The following is a 22,179-nucleotide window of genomic DNA, read 5'->3' as shown; positions in this document are numbered from 1 at the left end:
TGTCACTCTAATGAGGGCACCAGAGGAACAGAAATTAATGTATTCACTGTGTCCCCATAGCCCAGAGTATATGTCAAAACATGTGTTTCCAATGACCCATATCTAATTAAATACCCTTTACGTCTCAGTCTCACGAAAAATGACAGCTAGGATATCGGAATAGTCTACGTAATAAATTATGTTATAATTGTATTAACAATGGTTATAATGAAGACGCTATATTAATCCTTATTATAATAGACTAATATTGCTGACAATCACCTTACAATTATGAAATGGCCCAGGCTTTTTTTGGCGACAAGTTGATATTAATGAAAGCTAATGTGGTAAATATATATATAAATGTCCAACAGCGACTTACAGAATACCATTCAGTGGCCGATTATTGACGAGGCAAAAGTAAGGTCGAAAGTGAAAGAATAATAATAATTCAGTGCTGTAAGAGTGCACCTCATTAAAATAATACACAAGCATAAGTGTTCCCCAGTTCCTCCTAAAGGGGTGCTGGGGGCCACTGTGCATTGGGACGGTGGGAAGAGCCCACTTTATTTTAGACGCTCATTGGCCTCTTGCTGCGATTCCATGGATGCCCTCCAAAGAGGTGGGTATGAGACATCACACACGCTTCGTCTACCCTCCCATTGGCTACGCAGCACACCCATGTATGGACTACCGGCGCTGTTTACATTCTGGCATTTCCATAACATAACTAATGACATGCGTAATGGCTTTGCACACATTTGGCTGTTGCTGGTAGCCGTGCACCGCTGCAGTCCTGATGTCAGGAGCGGTGGAGGCACTTCCACCACGGGACAAATGCGACGCTCAACCCTACCGAAGTGTGGGAATATATTTTCCATAATGGACTTGGCAGGCACATTGCCACAGCGGTCAGCCAGTCCCAGGACGTGTACTGCACACAGCGGATTCAGGAGTCCTCGTTCTCAGACATTAATTTTCACTCTGTCATTGGAGGAGAGTGGTTCCTGGAGACTCAGTGGTGACATCCTTTGGCTTTTTCAACGTACATTAATTTAAGCTGAACGCAAATGCGTAGCAGTGGTAGAACAAGCGTAAAACCCCCCGTATCATTTATTAATAGTTCACTCAATAATAGCAATGCACAAAATGTAATATCCAGCCACCTAACCATGTCGGTTAGTCATTTAAAGTCACCTCAATTGATATGCATTTTTTATCCCCTGGGCATGATACAGTGGTGGAGCAGGATCCACCCCATCGTGTGTATTTGCACGTATGAGTAATGTGTCTGCGTGCGTGTGTACATATGTGTCCGTGTTTGTCTCGGCACATATGCATAATGTGGATTCATAATCGCCTCCCTCCCGGCCATGATTACTCTGCCATACGCTGACCTCCCCTTCCTCATTAACACTCATTAACACTCCCAATTAGCGCCACTAACTCATCTCCGGTGTGAAAATTACAATTAGAGGCTATAAAACACCGCTAATGAAGATGGCCAGGTTTTAATACAGCAGGCTGCCTGTTATGGGACCCCATTCTCGCAGAGTAATCTCTCTGTGAAGTGCAGGGCTATTCAGACCGTGCTGTGTGTGTGTGTGCTTCGCGCATAGGAGCCAGCACTCTCTGATATCCCTGCAAGCAGTTTGTAAGCACACTGACATTTGAAAACAATTTAAGACAATGGCAAATTGCAAGTCTTTATTAAAAAAAGCATTCTAAGTACTTCATTAAATCAAGAAAAGTTTCATTTATAATGCAAAAAAAAATCGCTCAACAATGGAAGACAACTTTTTTTGATTGCATACATTTGTTATCTGCATGGAAAAAATGTGTTTGTATTGTCAATTGTGTAAAAAGTCACATTTACAACTTGCACAACATGCATTTTTGACATTTGAAAATATAAAAATTGTACCATAATACTTATAGAAGTGTAACTAATTTTAAAACACATTTTTGTTTGTGTTTATGGGAGCATGTGTACAATATGGCACTGCACATGCTGCCACTATTGAGTGTACGTACATGCAATTAATGCATTTTTGTGCTGTGTATGACTGCCACCTGCTGTGCAAAACTGTGCAAATACGTTAGACCAATTCACATGAACTTTTTCCATTTGCTCAAAATATTAGAATCATATTTTGTCCCGAATACTTGTAAACGTTCTCGCAATGTTATGGAATCCAGTGTTAAATATCACGTAATTCCAATGGGGTTTTTTTCATTGCAGAATGTACAATGCAACAGTTAAGGTGGCATAACCGTGTTCCATCCAATTCAAATACAGGTGTCTATCTTTTGCGATAACAATAATACATGTTGGTGCAATGTGCTATTAATTGATTATTCATTTATTGCACTAAGAGTGACCTGGTGACAATCCATGGAGATGACCTCTTATAAAATACCTGGTTACCTATTGTCACACGGGACATATGTAAAACTTTGAATCATATTTTCAATATTTATTATGAAAAGATACAAAACTGACATGCAATGTTTCTACAATTGTTAAAACTGGGGAAACGTGACTGCAGGCCGTCTTGGATTCATGATAGATAATTGTTTGTTGTACTGTAATGTATGTAATAATACACATCAGAGCAAATTACATTCCTTTGTCGATGACAGTTGGTGAATCGGAGGGGCTCAGGACTTGTTCAAATATCACCCGTGACTAATGCCAACCATGGTCAGGAATCAAATGCAGGTCGATAGGTTCATCGCGCACCGCAGAACCTACAGTTTGATTCCAAGCCACGGATAACATGAGTCGCAAGTGATATATGAACCAGGCCTGAGCCCCTCCTTCAGCAAGCAGTATGGACCTGCATGATGAATTATGGTCAAACAGCACCGATAACTGATACGGTTACAAGGAGGTCTTCAGACAGCAGTGGAAAGGCAATTGACTAAAGGTCACTTCATAAGGTACGCAAAAGCGATTGCCACCAGTGATTCATCTGCAAGGTTTTTCAACACCAGTGTTGCGCAATTTGTAAAATGTCCCTCGTTAAAAGTTTGGCCTAACGGCACATGTCAAAACTTCAGCAAGTAAAATTTAAGATGAAGGCCAGCAGAAATCGAAGCAAGGTCTTGCTTTGATGAACACATGTTTTTTTTTAATTGAGCAACATGTGTCTGAATAATATATTAACATATATATTTTTTGAAAAGTAGAACTTCTCCCGTTCAATCAAACGTTGTGCTGGAGATGGGGAAATGTTTTGCCGATCGGCTGCAGTGTGATTTCTGCCCATTTATTTCTGATCATGCTCATCACTTTGGAAAGAAGGTTTTGTGCTCTGTGAGGATGTGTTCAACAATCTGGTTCTGGTACACCATGTGCACTGCAAAATGACCCACTTCCTGCTCCGGCCGGAGCAAAGTTGGTCCAAATACAATGGCCAGGTTCTGCACTGACATGCGATTTGTCTTCCCATGTGCCACAACCCTGCATGCACACACAAAGACAAAGTTCCCCCATATAGCCTTTCTTAGACCGTTGAGGAAAGTGCTGTTGGCGGAAACCTTTGAAGGCCGGCATGGCACACGAGTGGGGGGGGGGGGAGGGGGGGCACATGCACATGCAAACACGATCGCACGTACGTGCACACGCATACGACATGCGCGCGTACATAGAGGGATGCGTAAGTGGATATAAACTGCATCGCTGAGGCAATGAATATTTTGATGCGTAGAGATGCAACTACTGAACGGTGTATTTCCATCCCGCCCACCGCCGCATGCCAAACGATTTGATGAAATATTGTGAGTCAGTGTCACGATTTCATTCAGGAATCACATCATCGTACAACGTATGAATGAATGGAAAGACATTGATGCTTGCACATGTGATTCAATGCAATTATCATGGGCTTTAAGAATGCATATTAACGATGAATATGTGTATCGATACACGTCTATGATATTCGCATTTCATACTGAAAACATCTGCTTTTATTTGTGTTGCATCTAGTCGTTGTTATCTTCTTTGGTTCTTTCGGTAAAGTCACGTAGAATGAGAATAAAATAATAAAATAAAATAAGACAATAATTCTCATTCTACGTGACTTTACCGAAAGAACCAAAGAAGATGAATCCTTGCAGTCACGTAAGCTTTAAATCGAAATTTAGTCGTTGTTACTCTAATGAAGCTAGCACAGGTAAAATGTCAATCTTATAAGGAATTTTGTCTTAACAATCATATTTAATACTTACGTACATTTTTCCTTTATAACACACTCAACGATCTACACGGACGGGTGCAAGAACCCATTTTATGTACAGCAATTGTGATTATTGACTAACCCATAGGTTTGGTTTACGTGTGAATTTAGTCACCGCTCAAGATCATTTGTGTCGATTTTGGTGGATTAAAAAAAACGTCACAATGCACGCACCAATGCAATATGCACCTCCCATTAGCACGGTTGGCTACGTGTGGTGCGAAACAAGTTCAACGTACATACATGCAATTGCTGTACAGGAAGCACTGTATAAAAGAGAACATTTACAAGAATGTTGCTGTGGACGATATGCTTGATATCATGACATTTTAGCTCCTGATATGCGGCGTCGGGAGCGTCCATGCCCATATTTTGAAGGGGTCAAACCGTGCCATGCAAAAGCAATGTCTGGATCAGCCTTTTTGGTGCAAGCGTTTCCCACGAGCACGTAAGCATGGATTCATGCTGTGTGGAAGTGCACCCCCTGAAGGTAAGTACTGGACTTGCTACTGTTAAGGTCACGCTCGTGCATTATTGTGCTGGGCAATATATAAATTCCCGTAAAATATTTTCGTAGGATAGCAATCTTTGTGTGAGCCTCCAGTAACGTCGTTTATATAGCTTACACATATGGAGTTGGCAAGTCTGGTATTAATTTAGATAAGAAAATTATGATAAGTGTATTACTGTATTGATTTATTTCACACAAAAAATGATATGAAATTGAGAATTAGCATCTATATAGCGAGCTCGAGTAGCAGGTTAGCATTGTTAAAGCACTAAAAGTAAATAATTTAAAGAGGCTTACGTTGCTAAGTGGTTGAACAGCAATTTCATGGTTTCACGATTGGTGGGCGGCAGAATTGCGATCAGTTTCCCCATGCAGCGAATCTTCTCAGCATAGTCTTTTATTTCTGGAAGGAAAAGAAGAATGACAACGCAATCGTCAATCAGCCAAAGAGTCTGAAACACATGCACGATATGTAAGTGTTGATGCGTGCACTACATCTTCAAATGTCCAAACTGTTATTGTTGTAGTTAATGGGGGGTTTTTGTTGTTGTAAAAGAACCACACATTCTTATCGCTTCACACTTAACGATACAAAGTGAACACGGTACTAATCAAACGTTCAAAAGCACAACTGATACATGTAGCTGACCGTGCCTGATATAAATTCTAATTGTGTTCTAGAAGGACTAAATTCCATGTCTGGTTTTCTATACAATTTGCACACCTTTCATTTACAATTTTAGAAACTACCTTTTTTTGACCGTGAGCCTCGCTCAATGAGCCCGCGTGCGTAGAATCACGCGTGCAATTACACACACATATACGATAAACACATCTCATACATACCGACTCTTATGATGAAGGGTTATAAATTATAACCATGTTTCGGAACTGGATATATTGTAGAAATTTAGCACAAATGTAGTCAAGTGTGTGCTTACGAATAGTTAAGCACACCCAAAATGTAATGCCCCCCAATTACAGCCCAGATATTGGTTGCATTTATAAGTATACGACCCCAACCTAGAGTGGAGTAAGTAATTTGCCTCCAGTTCAATGTTAAGCTGAAGCCAAATAGTGGCTGAAGAAAATTAACGACAACTCGTAAATTCTATGATAATATACCCCCTCTATATGTACCGAATTTACTTCAAAGCTGTGAGCTGTGGGCACACTTTCATAACTCTGCATTTAACGGCCATTTCTTTATTTAAAAAAAAACGTCTCCCATAATCGTCGAATGGTTCCAAATCTTCCAGCCACACACTGCGAACTGCACCACTCATGAAAAGGCCACGCATGATGCCTCTTGCCTGTTTGGAGGCCGTATTGGTGGCTGACACTAATGGTCATCACGTACGCAAGTCACATGCTTACAGGGAAACGAGCTGGCCACTGCATAATCGTACATCAAATAGACAACCCCACCTATTTTTTAAGAACTTTTGAGGTATTCCCATCATATACTGTATGTGAGTTTCCCCCCCTGGCACTTTGACTTGAAGCATCGCGTACAAAATGAATCCCAAATGCGGGATAATCCTGAAAGGCAGTCTCAGTGAGGCTATCTCCGGCAAAAAAAATAAGCAACCATTTCTGTATTTGTACGGCGATCAGCAAACGGTGTCTGGTGCATGAGCGGCGCTAAAAGTCGATGGGACACAGACTGATGGCATTGATGAAGTGAGGGAAGAACTTGAACGGAAAGAGGGGCTCTGGAAGCTCCCGGAAGAACATCTTCAGGGCCCCTGTGATGACATGCACATCGTCCCACTGCGGCTCCTCCAGGTCCAGCTTCTCCTCTGGGAGGTTTCGTTGGGCACAACGGGGAAAGAAGAAGAAAACATTTTCACACACTTCAGGAGGGAGATCAAGCGTCGTCGTGTTTACAAGTCACCGTGCAGCTCGATAGCTCGACGCTAATTTAATGCACGTGTACGTTGAACTTCTTTCTCACCGTACGTAGCTAGCCGTGCTAATCGGAGGTGCGGAGGGGGGGAAGGACAACAAACCAAAGACAAAAAGCAGGTCTCATAAATGAGTATTCAATCAAGATTTAAAATAACAAGCTAAACGGATTTCGGATTAAATAATCTTTTCTGCCGCACGTTGCAGAGGTTCACGGTGCAAAGATCCTGCAACGTTATTCGAAAAAGAGGAGGCCATGTATCTGCTGCCATCACGCTCCTAATTTACAATAGTCGCAAAATACCTCATTGGGTAAAGCCACTTAGAAACATCATCCACTGCTGGGAAACTACTGTACACAAACATTATCTGCGCGATATGGTTCGTTATAAATAAATGATGCGAATACCAACTAAATGTACTCCTGATTTAATTGACGTGAACAAATGCTTTAATCAATCCATAACCTTTAAAATCAAGTGAGGCACTAAGTGGGTTTTTTTTTTGCAAAGGGAGATCCGCAGTGAGATGATACATGTAAAAAGCACCAAGTGCAATTTTCATTTGCAGAAATAAATCAATATGATCAATATTGATCACGACTCTGAAAATTACAATATAACTGCTGTTCAAAGAACACTGATTGCATTCATAAATGAAAATTAGAAAATTGATTCGCAAGGGTAGAAAGTGCTATTGCCTATTTCACATGAATGTAAAAAGAGATAGCTAATGTCATGTATTATTTGTGGAATCTTCATTGACTCAATAATCTTTTTTTCAGGAGGGTTCATGCGAAAATATATTTTGTCAATTCCTTTTTTCGGAGCGTGTTCTACATTCGAAGAGTACGCAGAGAAACCCCGCGCATATGAGGATGGGGGGTCACAAAGTCACGTGATGTACTGCCATTTCCTGGCCATCTCATAGGCACGAAGGTCTGGGAGTTTCGCAAACCATTGCAGTCCATTAACCCTTTCCTCCAGGACACTGACATATAGGCATACAGCACCAGCATGCCCAGCGTGCTCACGTAAAGTACCATTGACCACGATTCATGTAATATACAGCAATTTGGAAATCCACTGTTGGATACCGGGTTCTTTGTGCCGATTTGTAAAGAGGGCCCTGCATCGGTTCAGACATCGCTGTAGCCATGGCCGGGCAGCGAATTAGTGTCACCGAGTTCATAGGTGCCGTGCCACTAACCACAATCGACTCCACCCCATAGTGTGCCGTATCGTTTGTTAAAAAAAAATTACTTCCAGATAAGTTGTTGTACATTGCTTTAAAAGCGAGCACGTTTGCATAGCTGCTTTGTAAACATTCTTTCGCGCGCCATAATCTCAACAGCATGGACACGTGGACCACCTCACTGCCCCGTGGAGTAAACAATCAGTGGCTTAAGTGGGTGGACTCTCCGTGGTGGCGAAGTAGCGGGGGCGGGGTGAGAGAATACGTTTTTTTTCTCAGTAAAAAGCACTGGAGGTAGTAATACCAACAGCAGAACCCCATTTAGTCGAAAAATAAATAGTCCAGCAGCTGGAAATAGACCCTGCTGGGCCCCCCTCCAGCTTTAACCCCAGGGCACTAAATGTATTCTGAGGGTAATGCTATATGACGCCAAGAAAGAAAAATATGTAAGTCAGCATTCAATATGCCTCGGTGAAAAGTGTATTGGCTCTCATGCTAAAAACTATCTGATCCACACTTTACTGGGACTGCATGTACCAATTCACGCTATGCTTGCTTGCTGGTCTGTTGTTAGTTATTTGTTGTCGACTGCCTTATAGGTGGAAGCAAATGAATGTTGGTCGAAAGCAAAGTTGATATGCACGAGAAGTATAAGCCTGTTGGCTGAAACCATACCGGTTGCCTGCTTTTGAAATGCAAAACATGAAGCCTCTTTTGTAAATTATATACTGCCGAAAAGTTTCCATAATTGGCATGAAGATGAATTTCCATGTAAATATTTCAAAAGCTCCTTGGCATTTGCTATCCGAAATATGAATGCAATGTAATCCTCGAAGTATAAAATCATTGTTTAATTAATTTGGACACTATTAATGGGCTTACACAGTTTTCCTTCCATAATAAATAAACAATGCTTAAAACATAATCATGGCCATGCTGGATCACGCAAGTGGTTCCCTTCATGAATTTCAATTCCCCTACGGACACCTGTCTCCTATGGAATGGCATTTTAATTTTAAGTGCTGCTTGAAAGCCTCCTGAGGCCAGGCTCGGGATTACCACTGCACGCTATAACACACACAGCACGCACGCAAATGGTAAAAGTGGCACATTTTTTGACAGCTATATCATGTGTTGCGGAAGGCAAATTTGGCCCATGCTTCAGTATATTTTTTGTTACGAAAAGGGTCGTGGCATGTTCAATTGCTATGGCATACAGCAGCCTTTGCTTAAAGTCTTCTCTGAGGGATTCACAGGCTGTAATAGAACAGAGGCCAAAACTGGGTTTTGTATTCGTCCAATGTTGTGCTCTGGTGAGTACTCTGCCACTAATCCTACTTTGCTGCCCTTGTTTGGTGACTGCGTATAATTCGGCTTTTCTGGGCACACATGTTTGATTTTATACGTGACATAATTGGATATGCAACCTCTCACCATGGTCCACGATGAATCTCAGCTTCTGTATAGTGGCCAGATTTCCACTCACCCTGTAAATCCCGTCCACTTGCAGACCTGCGGTCAGAAAGGAAAACGAGAACTTAATTCAGCCAGGATTAAATGAAACAATTATACAACGGGGTTGTGTTGAGCTTCAGTGCCTGCTGCATAGGAATGTTGGGTTAAGGTATCCTTTTATCTTGATGTTTGTCGCTATTGTGTATACATCATTGGCAAATGTATAGGGCATGCTTAAAAACTGTAAATGAAATGAGCACAGTGGGGACACAGGAGGAATTTCTTGGAACAGCCTTCAATAAAAGTGCTGCAGTAGGGGGAAAAAAGTGCATTGGATCATTTAAAAAGCACTTGGAGGAGGTTTTAGTAGACCAGGTGCTTAGAGAATATGGTCCGGCCATTTATGGTTAGCAAATGCTCCTTTACATTTTGTGGGAAATCTGGAACAGTAGAAGGGCAGAGCATGCAGCACAAAGGGTAAGACTGACTGGCCCATTCGCGTTCCAAAATGTCTCATGTTCTGGAGTGGTTTTATTGTAATGTATTGATTTAATTTGTGTGTGCCCGTGTGTGTGTGTGCATGTGGGGAGCAGTAGTGTAGCAGTTTTCACCCTGCGCTACGAACCCAGTTACCCGAGTTCAATTCCCGCTCACAACTAATACCAGTGATGATTATCTGAACCAGTCCTGGGGCTCTCCTAGGTCGACTCAGCCTCAAATGAGTACCTGGTGCAGTGTGTAAACTTCACCCCTTGGGCGACAAAAGCGGCCGCGCGTGGTGCTGACCACTCACCCCCTTTGTGCCGTGCTAGCCTTCACAGGTACTCACTAACAGCACTTGCCCCAAAAGTCTGTTCAAGCTATCTGGGGAATCTTTGTCTTCCATATGTGCACATACTTTTTTGTGTTTATGTGTTTGTGGACACATATAAGAGCGACCTATTTTTACTCTATATTTGTTTACATTATTCATCATTTGTGTATATTTTAATAAACTTCAGGATGAAACACTGGTGCAGCACTGCGCACGCATACACGTCTATATATGCAAATGCCTTGGAATTACATCGCTCTTTAGATGTATGCATGGGTGAGAATGTGTTTGCACGAATCTGTGGAGAGAGTGGCTCGCGCAAGCCGCTGCACAACCAGAAAGCTGAATGTAAATCCCAGCTACCACAAATATCAGTGTTAAGTGATATCTGAATCAGTCCTGGGCCTTTACACAAGTGTCAACACTTGACACTTGTGTAAACATGAGCCCTTTGGAGCCAAAGGCCACACTACTACCTCACGTGCCATAGCATCATCTCCATATATATAAAAGGCAAAGTTGTGATTATGTGTGTCTGTTCAAAATGTTTAGCATACTTCCCGACATGCAACAAACTTGAAATTTGCCATGTGGGTACTTTCCAGACTGTACACCATGCAAAAATTATAAAAAAATACACTTTTTTGCGGGGGGGGGGGGGGGGGGGAGCTCTCAATAATGCTTATTTTCTTTGCACGGCCAGTGATCTGTGACATCAAATCTATCATGTCACCCGCGCGTGCGGAAATGTCACGCAGTGTGCCTGCAGATCGCGGCTAAAGTGAAATACAAATGTGTTGCAGGTCTAAGGCGTTTTTCGCGCAGCATTGCTTTATTATTGCAGTCGTTTACTGCCGTACGCACCCTGAAAGTTGTGTGGTGTGTCTGCAGCAAGCGCGTGTATGTGTGCCTATGGACGCGCGCGCGCGTGTGTGTGTGGGGGGAGCCGTAGTGTAGTGGTTAGCGTGCTGTCTGTGTGTGTGGGGGGAGCGGTAGTGTAGTGGTTAGCGTGCTGTCTGTGTGTGTGTGGAGTGGTAGTGTAGTGGTTAGCGTGCTGTCTGTGTGTGGGGGGAGCGGTAGTGTAGTGGTTAGCGCGCTGTCTGTGTGTGGGGGGAGCGGTAGTGTAGTGGTTAGCGTGCTGTCTGTGTGTGGGGGGAGCGGTAGTGTAGTGGTTAGCGCTACGCTGCGCTACGAACCCGGTGACCCGAGTTTCATTCCCGCTCACGGCCACCACCGGTGACGATTATTTGAACCGGTCCTGGGCCTCCCCTAGGTCGACTCAGCCCTAAACGAGTAACTGGTGTGGTGTGTCAACATCGCCACTGGGGAGACAAAGGCGGCCGGCCGTGGTGAATCCAAGTCCCGGGCGAAGCCGGGTAGTAAAGCTAGTCATATATATTTTACAGATTTAGTGAAATGTATTCATTATTTTTCAATCAAAATGTAATGAACATGGGAGTTCGGGGCAAAGTGGCACCAAATGAATGTCGAAATGTATATTTAAATTTGTACTTACAGTATATGCTACAGGTTTGTTGAATAATTACTAGCACATACGAAAAGTGAATTCAGAGTGGTTCACCATTGATTATGGACTCAGACAGTGTAGACTTCTGTCAGCAATGTCATTTATAATTGTAATGGATGAAGTCTGGCGTTACGGTATAAGCAGACACTGCAAGTCAAAGGTAGTGTTCTTTGCTGATTCTTCAATAATTTTGGCTGAAAAAAAGAACCGCAGAAATAACTGAATAGAATAATTGAATGGATTAAAGATTCCGAGATTAAAACCCAATTGATTTTACACTTGCTTACCCAGGAAAGTCTTACTGAATTCCAATACTTTTTTTAGGAGGGTTCTGCCAAGTTTTGGCCAGAGGAGGTGACGTTGCTGCTGTGTAACCAAATTGTGTCATTTGTCGGCATTGCTTTCAGCGTTGGGATGTTTGGCAATACCAGTTACACTGTGTGTGTGTTTTTAAGCTATGGGAGGAAACCGGAGGACCCGGAGGGAGCCCACGCAGAGCAGGGAGAGAGAACATTCCAACTGCACACAGAAAGGTTCCCAAGTCAGGAATTGAACCCAGGTAACTTCTTGTTAATAAAGAATTAAAACTTCTTGTTGTGAAGCAAGGGTCTTGTTCACACCGCTCCAACCCTGCCACCCCAATGAAAATAAATGGCAGGATTTGATTAACTCGTGATTATGGATATATATTTTTAGAAAAACAGTCGACGAATAAACTTTATAGGGAAAGATTTGAAGAGCTTCGAGAGACCCAAGTGTCTTGGAAGCAAGGTCTCGGGTAGGACACTGCAGTGGCAAGAGAGGCGACTTGGTTTTGTATAACACATTCGCACTCATGCTGACCTACACAGCATACACATGGACTTTGGCAAAAAGGTAGGAAAGCAAAGCGCAGGTGAAAGAAATTAGGTTATAAAAACACATTGTTGGGGGGGGGGGGAAACTTAGAAGGTACTGAATGAAACATGTTGAAGTCGTGGAAGAACAGTGGAATAAATTCTGGGGAAAAATATAGGAAGGGAAAAATTGAAATGTTATGGACACATAAAAAGAATTGAAAACACTCGGCTGCCAAAAGAGCTGTATCGAATGGAAATAACACAGTGGAAAAGACCGAGGGGCCATCCAAGATAAAGATGGAGTGAAATGTGAAGGAGGACTTCGAAGATAGAGGTGAGGACTCGAGAGTAGTGGAGGAAGGGCAGAGAGTTTTTCGAATAAAAAATACGTGGAGGCTTTGCTGAATCAGCTGAACCAGCAACATGTTGGAGGTACGGAAGGGTGGTGGTGGTGATGATGATTCACAGCACATATTTAAACATAGTACATTATACAATCTTGACTTAAAGCTTTCGTGACTGCAGGAATTCAAATTATTTGGGTCTTTCGGTAAAGCCACGTAGATAGAAAAATATAATACAAAAATATCACGACGTTTCGATCGCAACACAAGCAATCGAAACGTCGTGATATTTTATTCTTTTTTATATCTACGTAGCTTTACCGAAAGACCCAAATAATACATTATACAATGTAAGGCGCTGTGTTTTTAATTGCTCTTTATACCTATATCTGATACCATGAACATCATTGCTGCATGTGAGCCTCCTCTCACATGCTAACGTGTGCCATTTGTCCCACATAACGCACACATCGCTATCTGATGCCTTTTTTCTGGGCTGGAATTGAATCAATTAAGTTTCAGAAGAAGCTCCCAGCACGTGGGGGGGGGGGGCGAAACGTCGGGCATCGCGCCGAACGTCAACAACCCGAAAACACATCGGAGCGCTACGCAGCTCGGCCCGCGAATGTCCACGCGAGCAGGAACAACCTCACAGACTAGCACGGCTACGTAGGATGCGAGAGAAGCTCAGCAGACATGCGTAGAGAGCCCCGTCACCTTTCCTCTCCACGCATTGAACGCTGAGCCTGGCAAAGTTGGGCACCGCGGATCCCTCCCGCTCGCAGAGAGTCTGCAGGGGGCAGCCAAAGACTTGTTCTGGAGCAAACGGCGAGAGCGGACAGCATCACGTGGGCGGGTCGGCAAGCGAAGTGGTTAACGTGGTCATTCGTGTTGAATTGATATGTATATATGCTCGTATATGTTAAAAAAAACACGTACGTGATTAAATGTGCCAAGATTTCAGGAGGCAGAATATGGGGCACTAATTAGTTCGTTATGAAGTGCAGAATCACCTATGTAAGTGCTCATACAACATGACAGGTTACTCGTAAAACATGTGTCAAATGGAGCTTCCAGACGAACCTAATACAGCATAAAGTTCAAGTGACTTATTCAGAAATTTTGTGTAATGTTTTTACAGCCTACCGTGCGAGTGTGTTTTTCCAAGGTATCATATGCTTCGCGATGTCATGGGCACTTCTAGGTTTGCCATGAGAATGTACATGCGTAATACAATACCTTTGATGATGCCTTTTTCCTCCAAGGCTTGCCTCGTAGGTCGTCTTGAGATGAGATTTTTCAGTTTGTTTTTGTTATCTAAGGTGGATACTCTTCTGCCTACTATTAGAATATAGTAAATGCAAACAATCATTATGCATTAAACTAGTGCTGTTGTATCACTGGCAATCATCTTAAAGGAACCATTCATTTTTAATTAAGATTATTTGAAACTAATTGGTAACTCGCAAATCACTGTGCACTTTGGAAGATTTAGTCAAAGTCAATTCTTGCCCTGAGCCAGTACTGGCATAAGCGATACTCTTGATTCTGCACTCCCATGGCAGTGGCGCGTTTATCACATCCACCACTGTTGACTTTGCCCACAAAATGGTCCTCATTTCATGGACCGCAAGGGACGACAGACTGAGCCAATGCACAGTCAGGATTCGAACTTGCCACCTTCCGACTGGGAGCCGCTCACTTTATCGACGAGTCACCTGGCCAGCTGAGCCACCTGGCCAGGTAAAGATTTTCCATCCATAATAATCAATGGCAGTGTTGGTGGATGACAGTCACCTTGGTGCAAATTTGCAACATTCCTGTCTGAAAACTGGCCAATGTGCTTTTCAATCACTTTCATAAAACTGCGGTTACTCTGCAAAGGAAAAATGTATCGTCGCTAAAATGTTAACATTGGCAGTGGTCATTTCCATTCGCTGGTTCTCAGCCATTGGTGGGAATTCAATATTTGGTGTGGTCTAGTTTTGTTATGGGACCACCGCTGTTGACTTTCTACCAACAGCTCACAAGTTAAGTGTTCACATTAAGTGTTCACATTATTTTTCCAACAAAGGAAATTGAAAACAAGGCAAACAAATAATTACGTATTATTCTGGAGAATGTTAAGAACAAAATAAGTATTTCTTGCTTCTCCCATATTTGTCTCTGCACAAAAAATGAGGTTTTTTTTTTTACGCATACCGTCAGCAGCACTCCCTTCTGGGAGTATATTTTTTTTATCAGGAGCATTGATTCTAGACATGCAGACTCTGGACCAGTTTCGGCATTCAGTGGCTCATCAGCAGACAGGCTTGCTTGATCCAATGTCGGCAAACTGCCCAATTTTGCTTTGATTGAACCAATGCTGCTGGCAAACGCATTCTGCAAAGGCGGTGTGGCTGATGGTATTTGAATTATTATTTTTTTACTTTTAGATTACTTTTTAATGTGGAGAAACAAACAAGGGAAGCAAGCGTTATTTATTTCCAAATTGAATGCAGACTGTTCTATTCGAAAATATGTTAGAAACACATTTATGAATCATTATTCCAGACACATTGTGCAATGGCCTGTTAAAAAAAATAACTGACCAAAATTGTTGTGTCATATTGTCAAAGGGCTGAATGTTATTTTTATATTTGTTTTTGCATACTGAGCCAGATGCTGTTTCAAAAGGAAATCCTGTCTGTTGTGAATTCGAGTCAGAAGTATGTTGGCTGGTCTCCAATGTACAAATTCCTCATGATTCAGAATACGAATCATAGGCAACGTTTTGTGATGACCTGGCAAGGCCCGGATTACATAATTTACGATAGCTGCTGGCTAGGGGTATTTTTACCCTCGAGGAACAAATGCTTAAGTCTTTGCGTAAATTCTTAATGGAAATTCAAGAATCCATTTACTTCCGCTATTGGCTATAAAAGTTTGATTTTTTTTTGACAATTTAAAACATTTTGTAAATTAGAGACATCTGGTAGGGATCTAATTTGGCACCAGCACAGAGAAATGAAAAATGCACGCCTTTTCTTTTCAATGGAGGCATTTTTGTGGTTTCTTAGCCTACAGTTTTGGTGCTTCTTTAGTAAAAGGTTGGGTGTTCCTATGTGCTTTTAATGTAAAAGGCGTGTATACTTACAGTGTAGAAACCTGCTCTCTCTGTTGCTAGACCGGGTGATACTTGGCTGAATTTTGGGTAGACTCGTGACTTCATCGTGAGCTGCCAACTTGCTATCAGAGTCATCATTTGAGCTGTTTGGGAGCTGAGGACAAATTTTAAAAGTATGTTTCAATAAGAAGGCACTGAGTAAAATGTGAACTATGAAGTTCATTTAACCGCTGTCTAACCCTGTGCCAATGGATGATTTAATATCCTAAAACGTAAAATGGTATCTAGAGAAAATAAAGTATACAACAGGCTCAGCAACTGCCACATGGCTCTCATTGGTAATGATGCAACAGAATCAAATAACGTATTATGTCTAAAATATTTGCTATGAGTCTCAAAAAATTACATGGAATATATTACTCATTTAATTCGATGCCCAATGCGCAATGGAGCCAGAGCATAATCATTAGAGAAACATCAGGACTGACACGCACTATTCAATTCTTTCCTTGAAAATATCCTGGTTAAATTTTTTTTTATTAGTTTTGTATTGGTCATTGAGCCCAGAGATAGAATACCTCTACAGGCATGCTACTCAAACTGTGGCAGTGTTTGACTCTTATCTTAAGTAGGATAAGAACTTGAGATGTGTAGATTTCAGACCAGATTTTGAGTCACTTTATGGATCTCCTGAAGCCACTGATTGACGTTTTCTTCTTTATCTGACTGTAGCAGATAGACATCTTCAGAGACGGTGGTCATCTGATGCACACACATACCACCCTTAATAGCAGAGCACAGCCAGAAACAGTGGACATCATCAGTATTCCCATACCGAGCATTGTCTAAGTGGTGGCCAAAGCCCGAAGGAGTCTTTCTGAACTCCACACGTGGACTCACAAAGGGACAACCTAGTTTGGGAGTAATTCTTCAAATTTGCCCATGACACCAGCACACAATGACCAGCTCTTGAGCACAATGCCTTGGGATATTTGCATCCACAGAGATCACCAGATGGTGCATTTATCTGACAATGTCCTTTTCATCACATTATCAATCAGGATGCTAGGTTTGGTTTTAAGGCCATGAACTCTACCCTTATTGTAAAACACTCTTGACCACTAGGCTATACAAAATATAACCATTCTGATTAACTTTGTACATTTGCGCAGACATTTTCAACTTTTCTGATCAGGTTCATACCTCGCTTATCATGAACTGTGAAACATTTGTCACGTGCCTGGTTAACTGTTAAATTAAGGCACACTCCAAGGCATATTAAGGGCACGCTTCCATGGCCACAAATACCATGAGAAAATTCAGAATGACACATTGCATTAAGCACGACTTTGTTACTGACCAGGCCATTGCACTGACTCTAAGAAAACGAGCATCATGCCATGTGTGGAATCTGTCGCGAGCATAGGTGGATTACATCACTCTTGGCTAGGGGGATAAGCTGAGCTGATGCAGGTGTCCTGATTTTCCATAACAGGAGAGGTCACTATACACATCTTGTGTTATTCTTTTCTACAGTGTAGACCTGTATTGCTCCATCACCCAATCCGGGACCCAATGTGCGATGCAGAGAGTGTGCAAAATGTTTTGAGAAACGAGGCACCAACCATGCCACACCTACCCACTGTTACGCTAACTTCAAAAATACGTTTTAGGCACGAGCAATGTACCATGACATTAATCAATCCTAATTTGGGGTTTGAAGGTAAATTTGCTTAAAGGTAAATGGTATGACTAATGTAATGAATATATATAATAAAGTATGCTAAAAAAGAAATATGCTTGAAAGCGGTTTGGTATAATTTGATATGTCGACGCAGCTTGACAGAAAAAGACTGCAGCATCACAGATGCGATTCATTATTTAATTCGCAGTCATTCATTACATTTTTTTCGAAGAATGCATAATGCAAATTGTCCTTGGGCAATGGAACAGACAGGACTTATTCGAGATACATTACACACGCATGACTTCACTTGGAAAAATGTTGTGACCGGTGATTTATTGCATGCAGAGTGCATCATCATTCATAGCAAAGAAAACATTGTCTGCTGCGATAGCTGATGTTGGTCCGGAACGTAATTTTTGCGCTGAATTCTCTCCGTATTTTGTTGCAAACATAAGTTTAGTTCAGCGGTGGTCAAAGTATTAAATTGTTAACACGCTTTAATTCTACAAAGTAATAGAGATTTTAATGACGTATCCCATCACTCATTGATATTCATATACGTTAATGATGTGCCCCTGACATTTAATACATTTCCATTAGAGTTGTAATGATTAACCCCCCCTTCACCCCCCAATTATTGAATGAATTGTCACAATTTAGAGTTTTAATTCGATATGGGAATCTAGTTAACACGGGGGTAGTGATGTGAACCCATGACATACACTACAATGTATATGGATCGAGAAACACTTGTTCTCACACACCCAATTCTAAGCATGTGTCGTGATGTTAAATGGATCACTACGGCCGCGTAGCGCCAAGTGCCGTAGAAATGGGCGCTGAGGCTCACACACCGTGCAGTACCACTCAGTGTGCCACTAGGGGCATGGTACTGAGTGCCAGAAGAAGATGACCAGATGAGTCTACCGGCAGAGTAAGGGATAGCAGCCTCCACCAGCGCCGCAGGTAATCGCCACAGAGTCGGTCATTGGGGGAGTGCGGTGGGGGCGGCTGGCGGTAGGGGGGGGGGCATGTGGGGACGAGTCACCCCGGCACCGGGTTAAGCACGTGATGGGCCGGGGTGAGGAATGTGGGCCAAAGGTGATCGAGGGGACACGGGAAGAGTAGCTGAGAAACGTCTGGAGAGTTCCCGAAGGGGGCGTGGTTAAGGGCGGAGCCAGAGAGGGAACAGGCGTCAGGTGGCCTGGAACCTTCAGGAATATTCCAGAGGTAGGCGTGGCCTGGGGTGGAGCCGAGAGGGATACAAGGGAAGCTCCGATCGAATATCGGGGCTGTCTGCAGGTAAAGTGGAACCCAAGTGCTACATCTACGTCTCCGACAGCGTGGGTCAGACAGCACGTTGGCTACTCTGACCCGATTATAGTTATCCCATATGTGGCAGAGATAGGTGTATTGTGGTCCCGTGTGTAACAAGAGTGAGAGATAGGTGTATTGTTGTCCTATGTGTAACAAGAATGAGAGATAGGTGTATTGTGGTCCTATGTGTAACAAGAGTGAGATATAGGTGTATTGTGGTCCTATGTGTAACAGGAGTGAGATATAGGTTTATTGTGGTCCTATGTGTAACAAGAGTGAGAGATAGGTGTATTGTTGTCCTATGTGTAACAAGAATGAGAGATAGGTGTATTGTGGTCCCGTGTGTAACAAGAGTGAGAGATAGGTGTATTGTTGTCCTATGTGTAACAAGAATGAGAGATAGGTGTATTGTGGTCCTATGTGTAACAAGAATGAGAGATAGGTGTATTGTGGTCCCGTGTGTAACAAGAGTGAGAGATAGGTGTATTGTTGTCCTATGTGTAACAAGAGTGAGAGATAGGTGTATTGTAGTCCTATGTGTAACAAGAGTGAGAGATAGGTGTATTGTGGTCCCGTGTGTAACAAGAGTGAGAGATAGGTGTATTGTAGTCCTATGTGTAACAAGAGTGAGAGATAGGTGTATTGTAGTCCTATGTGTAACAAGAGTGAGAGATAGGTGTATTGTGGTCCCGTGTGTAACAAGAGTGAGATATAGGTGTATTGTGGTCCCGTGTGTAACAAGAGTGAGAGATAGGTGTATTGTTGTCCTATGTGTAACAAGAATGAGAGATAGGTGTATTGTTGTCCTATGTGTAACAAGAGTGAGAGATAGGTGTATTGTAGTCCTATGTGTAACAAGAATGAGAGATAGGTGTATTGTAGTCCTATGTGTAACAAGAGTGAGATATAGGTGTATTGTGGTCCCGTGTGTAACAAGAGTGAGATATAGGTGTATTGTTGTCCTATGTGTAACAAGAGTGAGAGATAGGTGTATTGTAGTCCTATGTGTAACAAGAGTGAGAGATAGGTGTATTGTAGTCCTATGTGTAACAAGAATGAGATATAGGTGTATTGTGGTCCCGTGTGTAACAAGAGTGAGAGATAGGTGTATTGTAGTCCCGTGTGTAACAAGAGTGAGATATAGGTGTATTGTGGTCCCGTGTGTAACAAGAGTGAGATATAGGTGTATTGTGGTCCCGTGTGTAACAAGAGTGAGAGATAGGTGTATTGTTGTCCTATGTGTAACAAGAATGAGAGATAGGTGTATTGTTGTCCTATGTGTAACAAGAGTGAGAGATAGGTGTATTGTAGTCCTATGTGTAACAAGAATGAGAGATAGGTGTATTGTAGTCCTATGTGTAACAAGAGTGAGATATAGGTGTATTGTGGTCCCGTGTGTAACAAGAGTGAGATATAGGTGTATTGTTGTCCTATGTGTAACAAGAGTGAGAGATAGGTGTATTGTAGTCCTATGTGTAACAAGAGTGAGAGATAGGTGTATTGTAGTCCTATGTGTAACAAGAATGAGATATAGGTGTATTGTGGTCCCGTGTGTAACAAGAGTGAGAGATAGGTGTATTGTAGTCCCGTGTGTAACAAGAGTGAGATATAGGTGTATTGTGGTCCCGTGTGTAACAAGAGTGAGATATAGGTGTATTGTTGTCCTATGTGTAACAAGAATGAGAGATAGGTGTATTGTAGTCCTATGTGTAACAAGAGTGAGAGATAGGTGTATTGTAGTCCTATGTGTAACAAGAGTGAGAGATAGGTGTATTGTTGTCCTATGTGTAACAAGAGTGAGATATAGGTGTATTGTGGTCCTATGTGTAACAAGAGTGAGAGATAGGTGTATTGTAGTCCTATGTGTAACAAGAATGAGAGATAGGTGTATTGTAGTCCTATGTGTAACAAGAGTGAGAGATAGGTGTATTGTTGTCCTATGTGTAACAAGAGTGAGATATAGGTGTATTGTGGTCCTATGTGTAACAAGAGTGAGAGATAGGTGTATTGTAGTCCTATGTGTAACAAGAATGAGAGATAGGTGTATTGTGGTCCTATGTGTAACAAGAATGAGATATAGGTGTATTGTTGTCCTATGTGTAACAAGAATGAGAGATAGGTGTATTGTGGTCCTATGTGTAACAAGAGTGAGAGATAGGTGTATTGTTGTCCTATGTGTAACAAGAATGAGAGATAGGTGTATTGTGGTCCCGTGTGTAACAAGAGTGAGAGATAGGTGTATTGTAGTCCTATGTGTAACAAGAATGAGAGATAGGTGTATTGTAGTCCTATGTGTAACAAGAGTGAGATATAGGTGTATTGTGGTCCTATGTGTAACAAGAGTGAGATATAGGTGTATTGTAGTCCCGTGTGTAACAAGAATGAGAGAGAGGTGTATTTAGTCCCGTGTGTAACAAGAGTGAGATATAGGTGTATTGTAGTCCCGTGTGTAACAAGAATGAGAGATAGGTGTATTGTAGTCCCGTGTGTAACAAGAATGAGAGATAGGTGTATTGTGGTCCTATGTGTAACAAGAATGAGAGATAGGTGTATTGTAGTCCTATGTGTAACAAGAGTGAGAGATAGGTGTATTGTAGTCCTATGTGTAACAAGAGTGAGAGATAGGTGTATTGTGGTCCTATGTGTAACAAGAATGAGAGATAGGTGTATTGTAGTCCCGTGTGTAACAAGAATGAGAGAGAGGTGTATTTAGTCCCGTGTGTAACAAGAATGAGAGAGAGGTGTATTGTAGTCCTATGTGTAACAAGAGTGAGAGATAGGTGTATTTAGTCCTGTGTGTAACGGTGTTGCATAAAGTGTAGAATAAACGTTGTTGCCTCCTAAATATTGTCTCTGAATGACTCACTACACATGTACAGTGAGCTTGTGAAGTGCTTCGTTGATTAATATGTGCATTGGTTTACCTCTAATTTGCACATTAAACGTTTAATTAGCCAATATACAACAATGACATTATTTACATTTGAAGTGAGACTGCTAATTGTTACATTTGACGTTTTATTGACCCAGAGTCAGAGTTATTGTTTATTGCCACTGAGCCAATCAAGAGTAATAACTTACACCTCCTGATAATGGCAACGCCGTACGACTTGCTATGCCCCAGCGCTGTGTTAATGGGATGCCAACGCAGTGCAGCGGTCAGCACGCTGGACTTGCGATCCAGAGGTCGCCGGTCCGACCTCTCGCCATGGCAGTTGAAACAACAGTGCAGGTTTCTTAAATCCCCACCCCTCAC

At 42.1% G+C, this 22,179-nt stretch overlaps 1 protein-coding gene across 2 annotated transcripts in view; it reads right to left on the bottom strand.

The window, feature by feature from the left end:
- Positions 1 to 1,671: 1,671 nt before the first annotated feature.
- Positions 1,672 to 22,179, bottom strand: part of LOC116940852 (rho GTPase-activating protein 12-like) — a 47,336-nt gene continuing 26,828 nt past the window's right edge. For both annotated transcript variants that reach the window (XM_032951123.2, XM_032951122.2), the window contains exons 12-19: positions 16,583 to 16,681; positions 15,950 to 16,073; positions 14,053 to 14,154; positions 13,531 to 13,629; positions 9,268 to 9,345; positions 6,399 to 6,533; positions 5,029 to 5,134; positions 1,672 to 3,445 (exon numbers count right to left, since the gene is read on the bottom strand). In XM_032951123.2, the coding sequence (XP_032807014.1) occupies positions 3,271 to 3,445; positions 5,029 to 5,134; positions 6,399 to 6,533; positions 9,268 to 9,345; positions 13,531 to 13,629; positions 14,053 to 14,154; positions 15,950 to 16,073; positions 16,583 to 16,681 (918 nt within the window). In that variant the 3' untranslated portion in view covers positions 1,672 to 3,270. The remainder of the gene's footprint in view (positions 3,446 to 5,028; positions 5,135 to 6,398; positions 6,534 to 9,267; positions 9,346 to 13,530; positions 13,630 to 14,052; positions 14,155 to 15,949; positions 16,074 to 16,582; positions 16,682 to 22,179) is intronic.

The sequence above is a fragment of the Petromyzon marinus genome, chromosome 10 (genome assembly GCF_048934315.1).
Source record: "Petromyzon marinus isolate PM22_M1 ecotype Great Lakes invasive population chromosome 10, UKy_Petmar_22M1.pri1.0, whole genome shotgun sequence".
NCBI lineage: Eukaryota > Metazoa > Chordata > Hyperoartia > Petromyzontiformes > Petromyzontidae > Petromyzon > Petromyzon marinus.
Note: the sequence above shows the minus strand (reverse complement) of the source record. Positions and strands in the feature narration are given on the sequence as shown.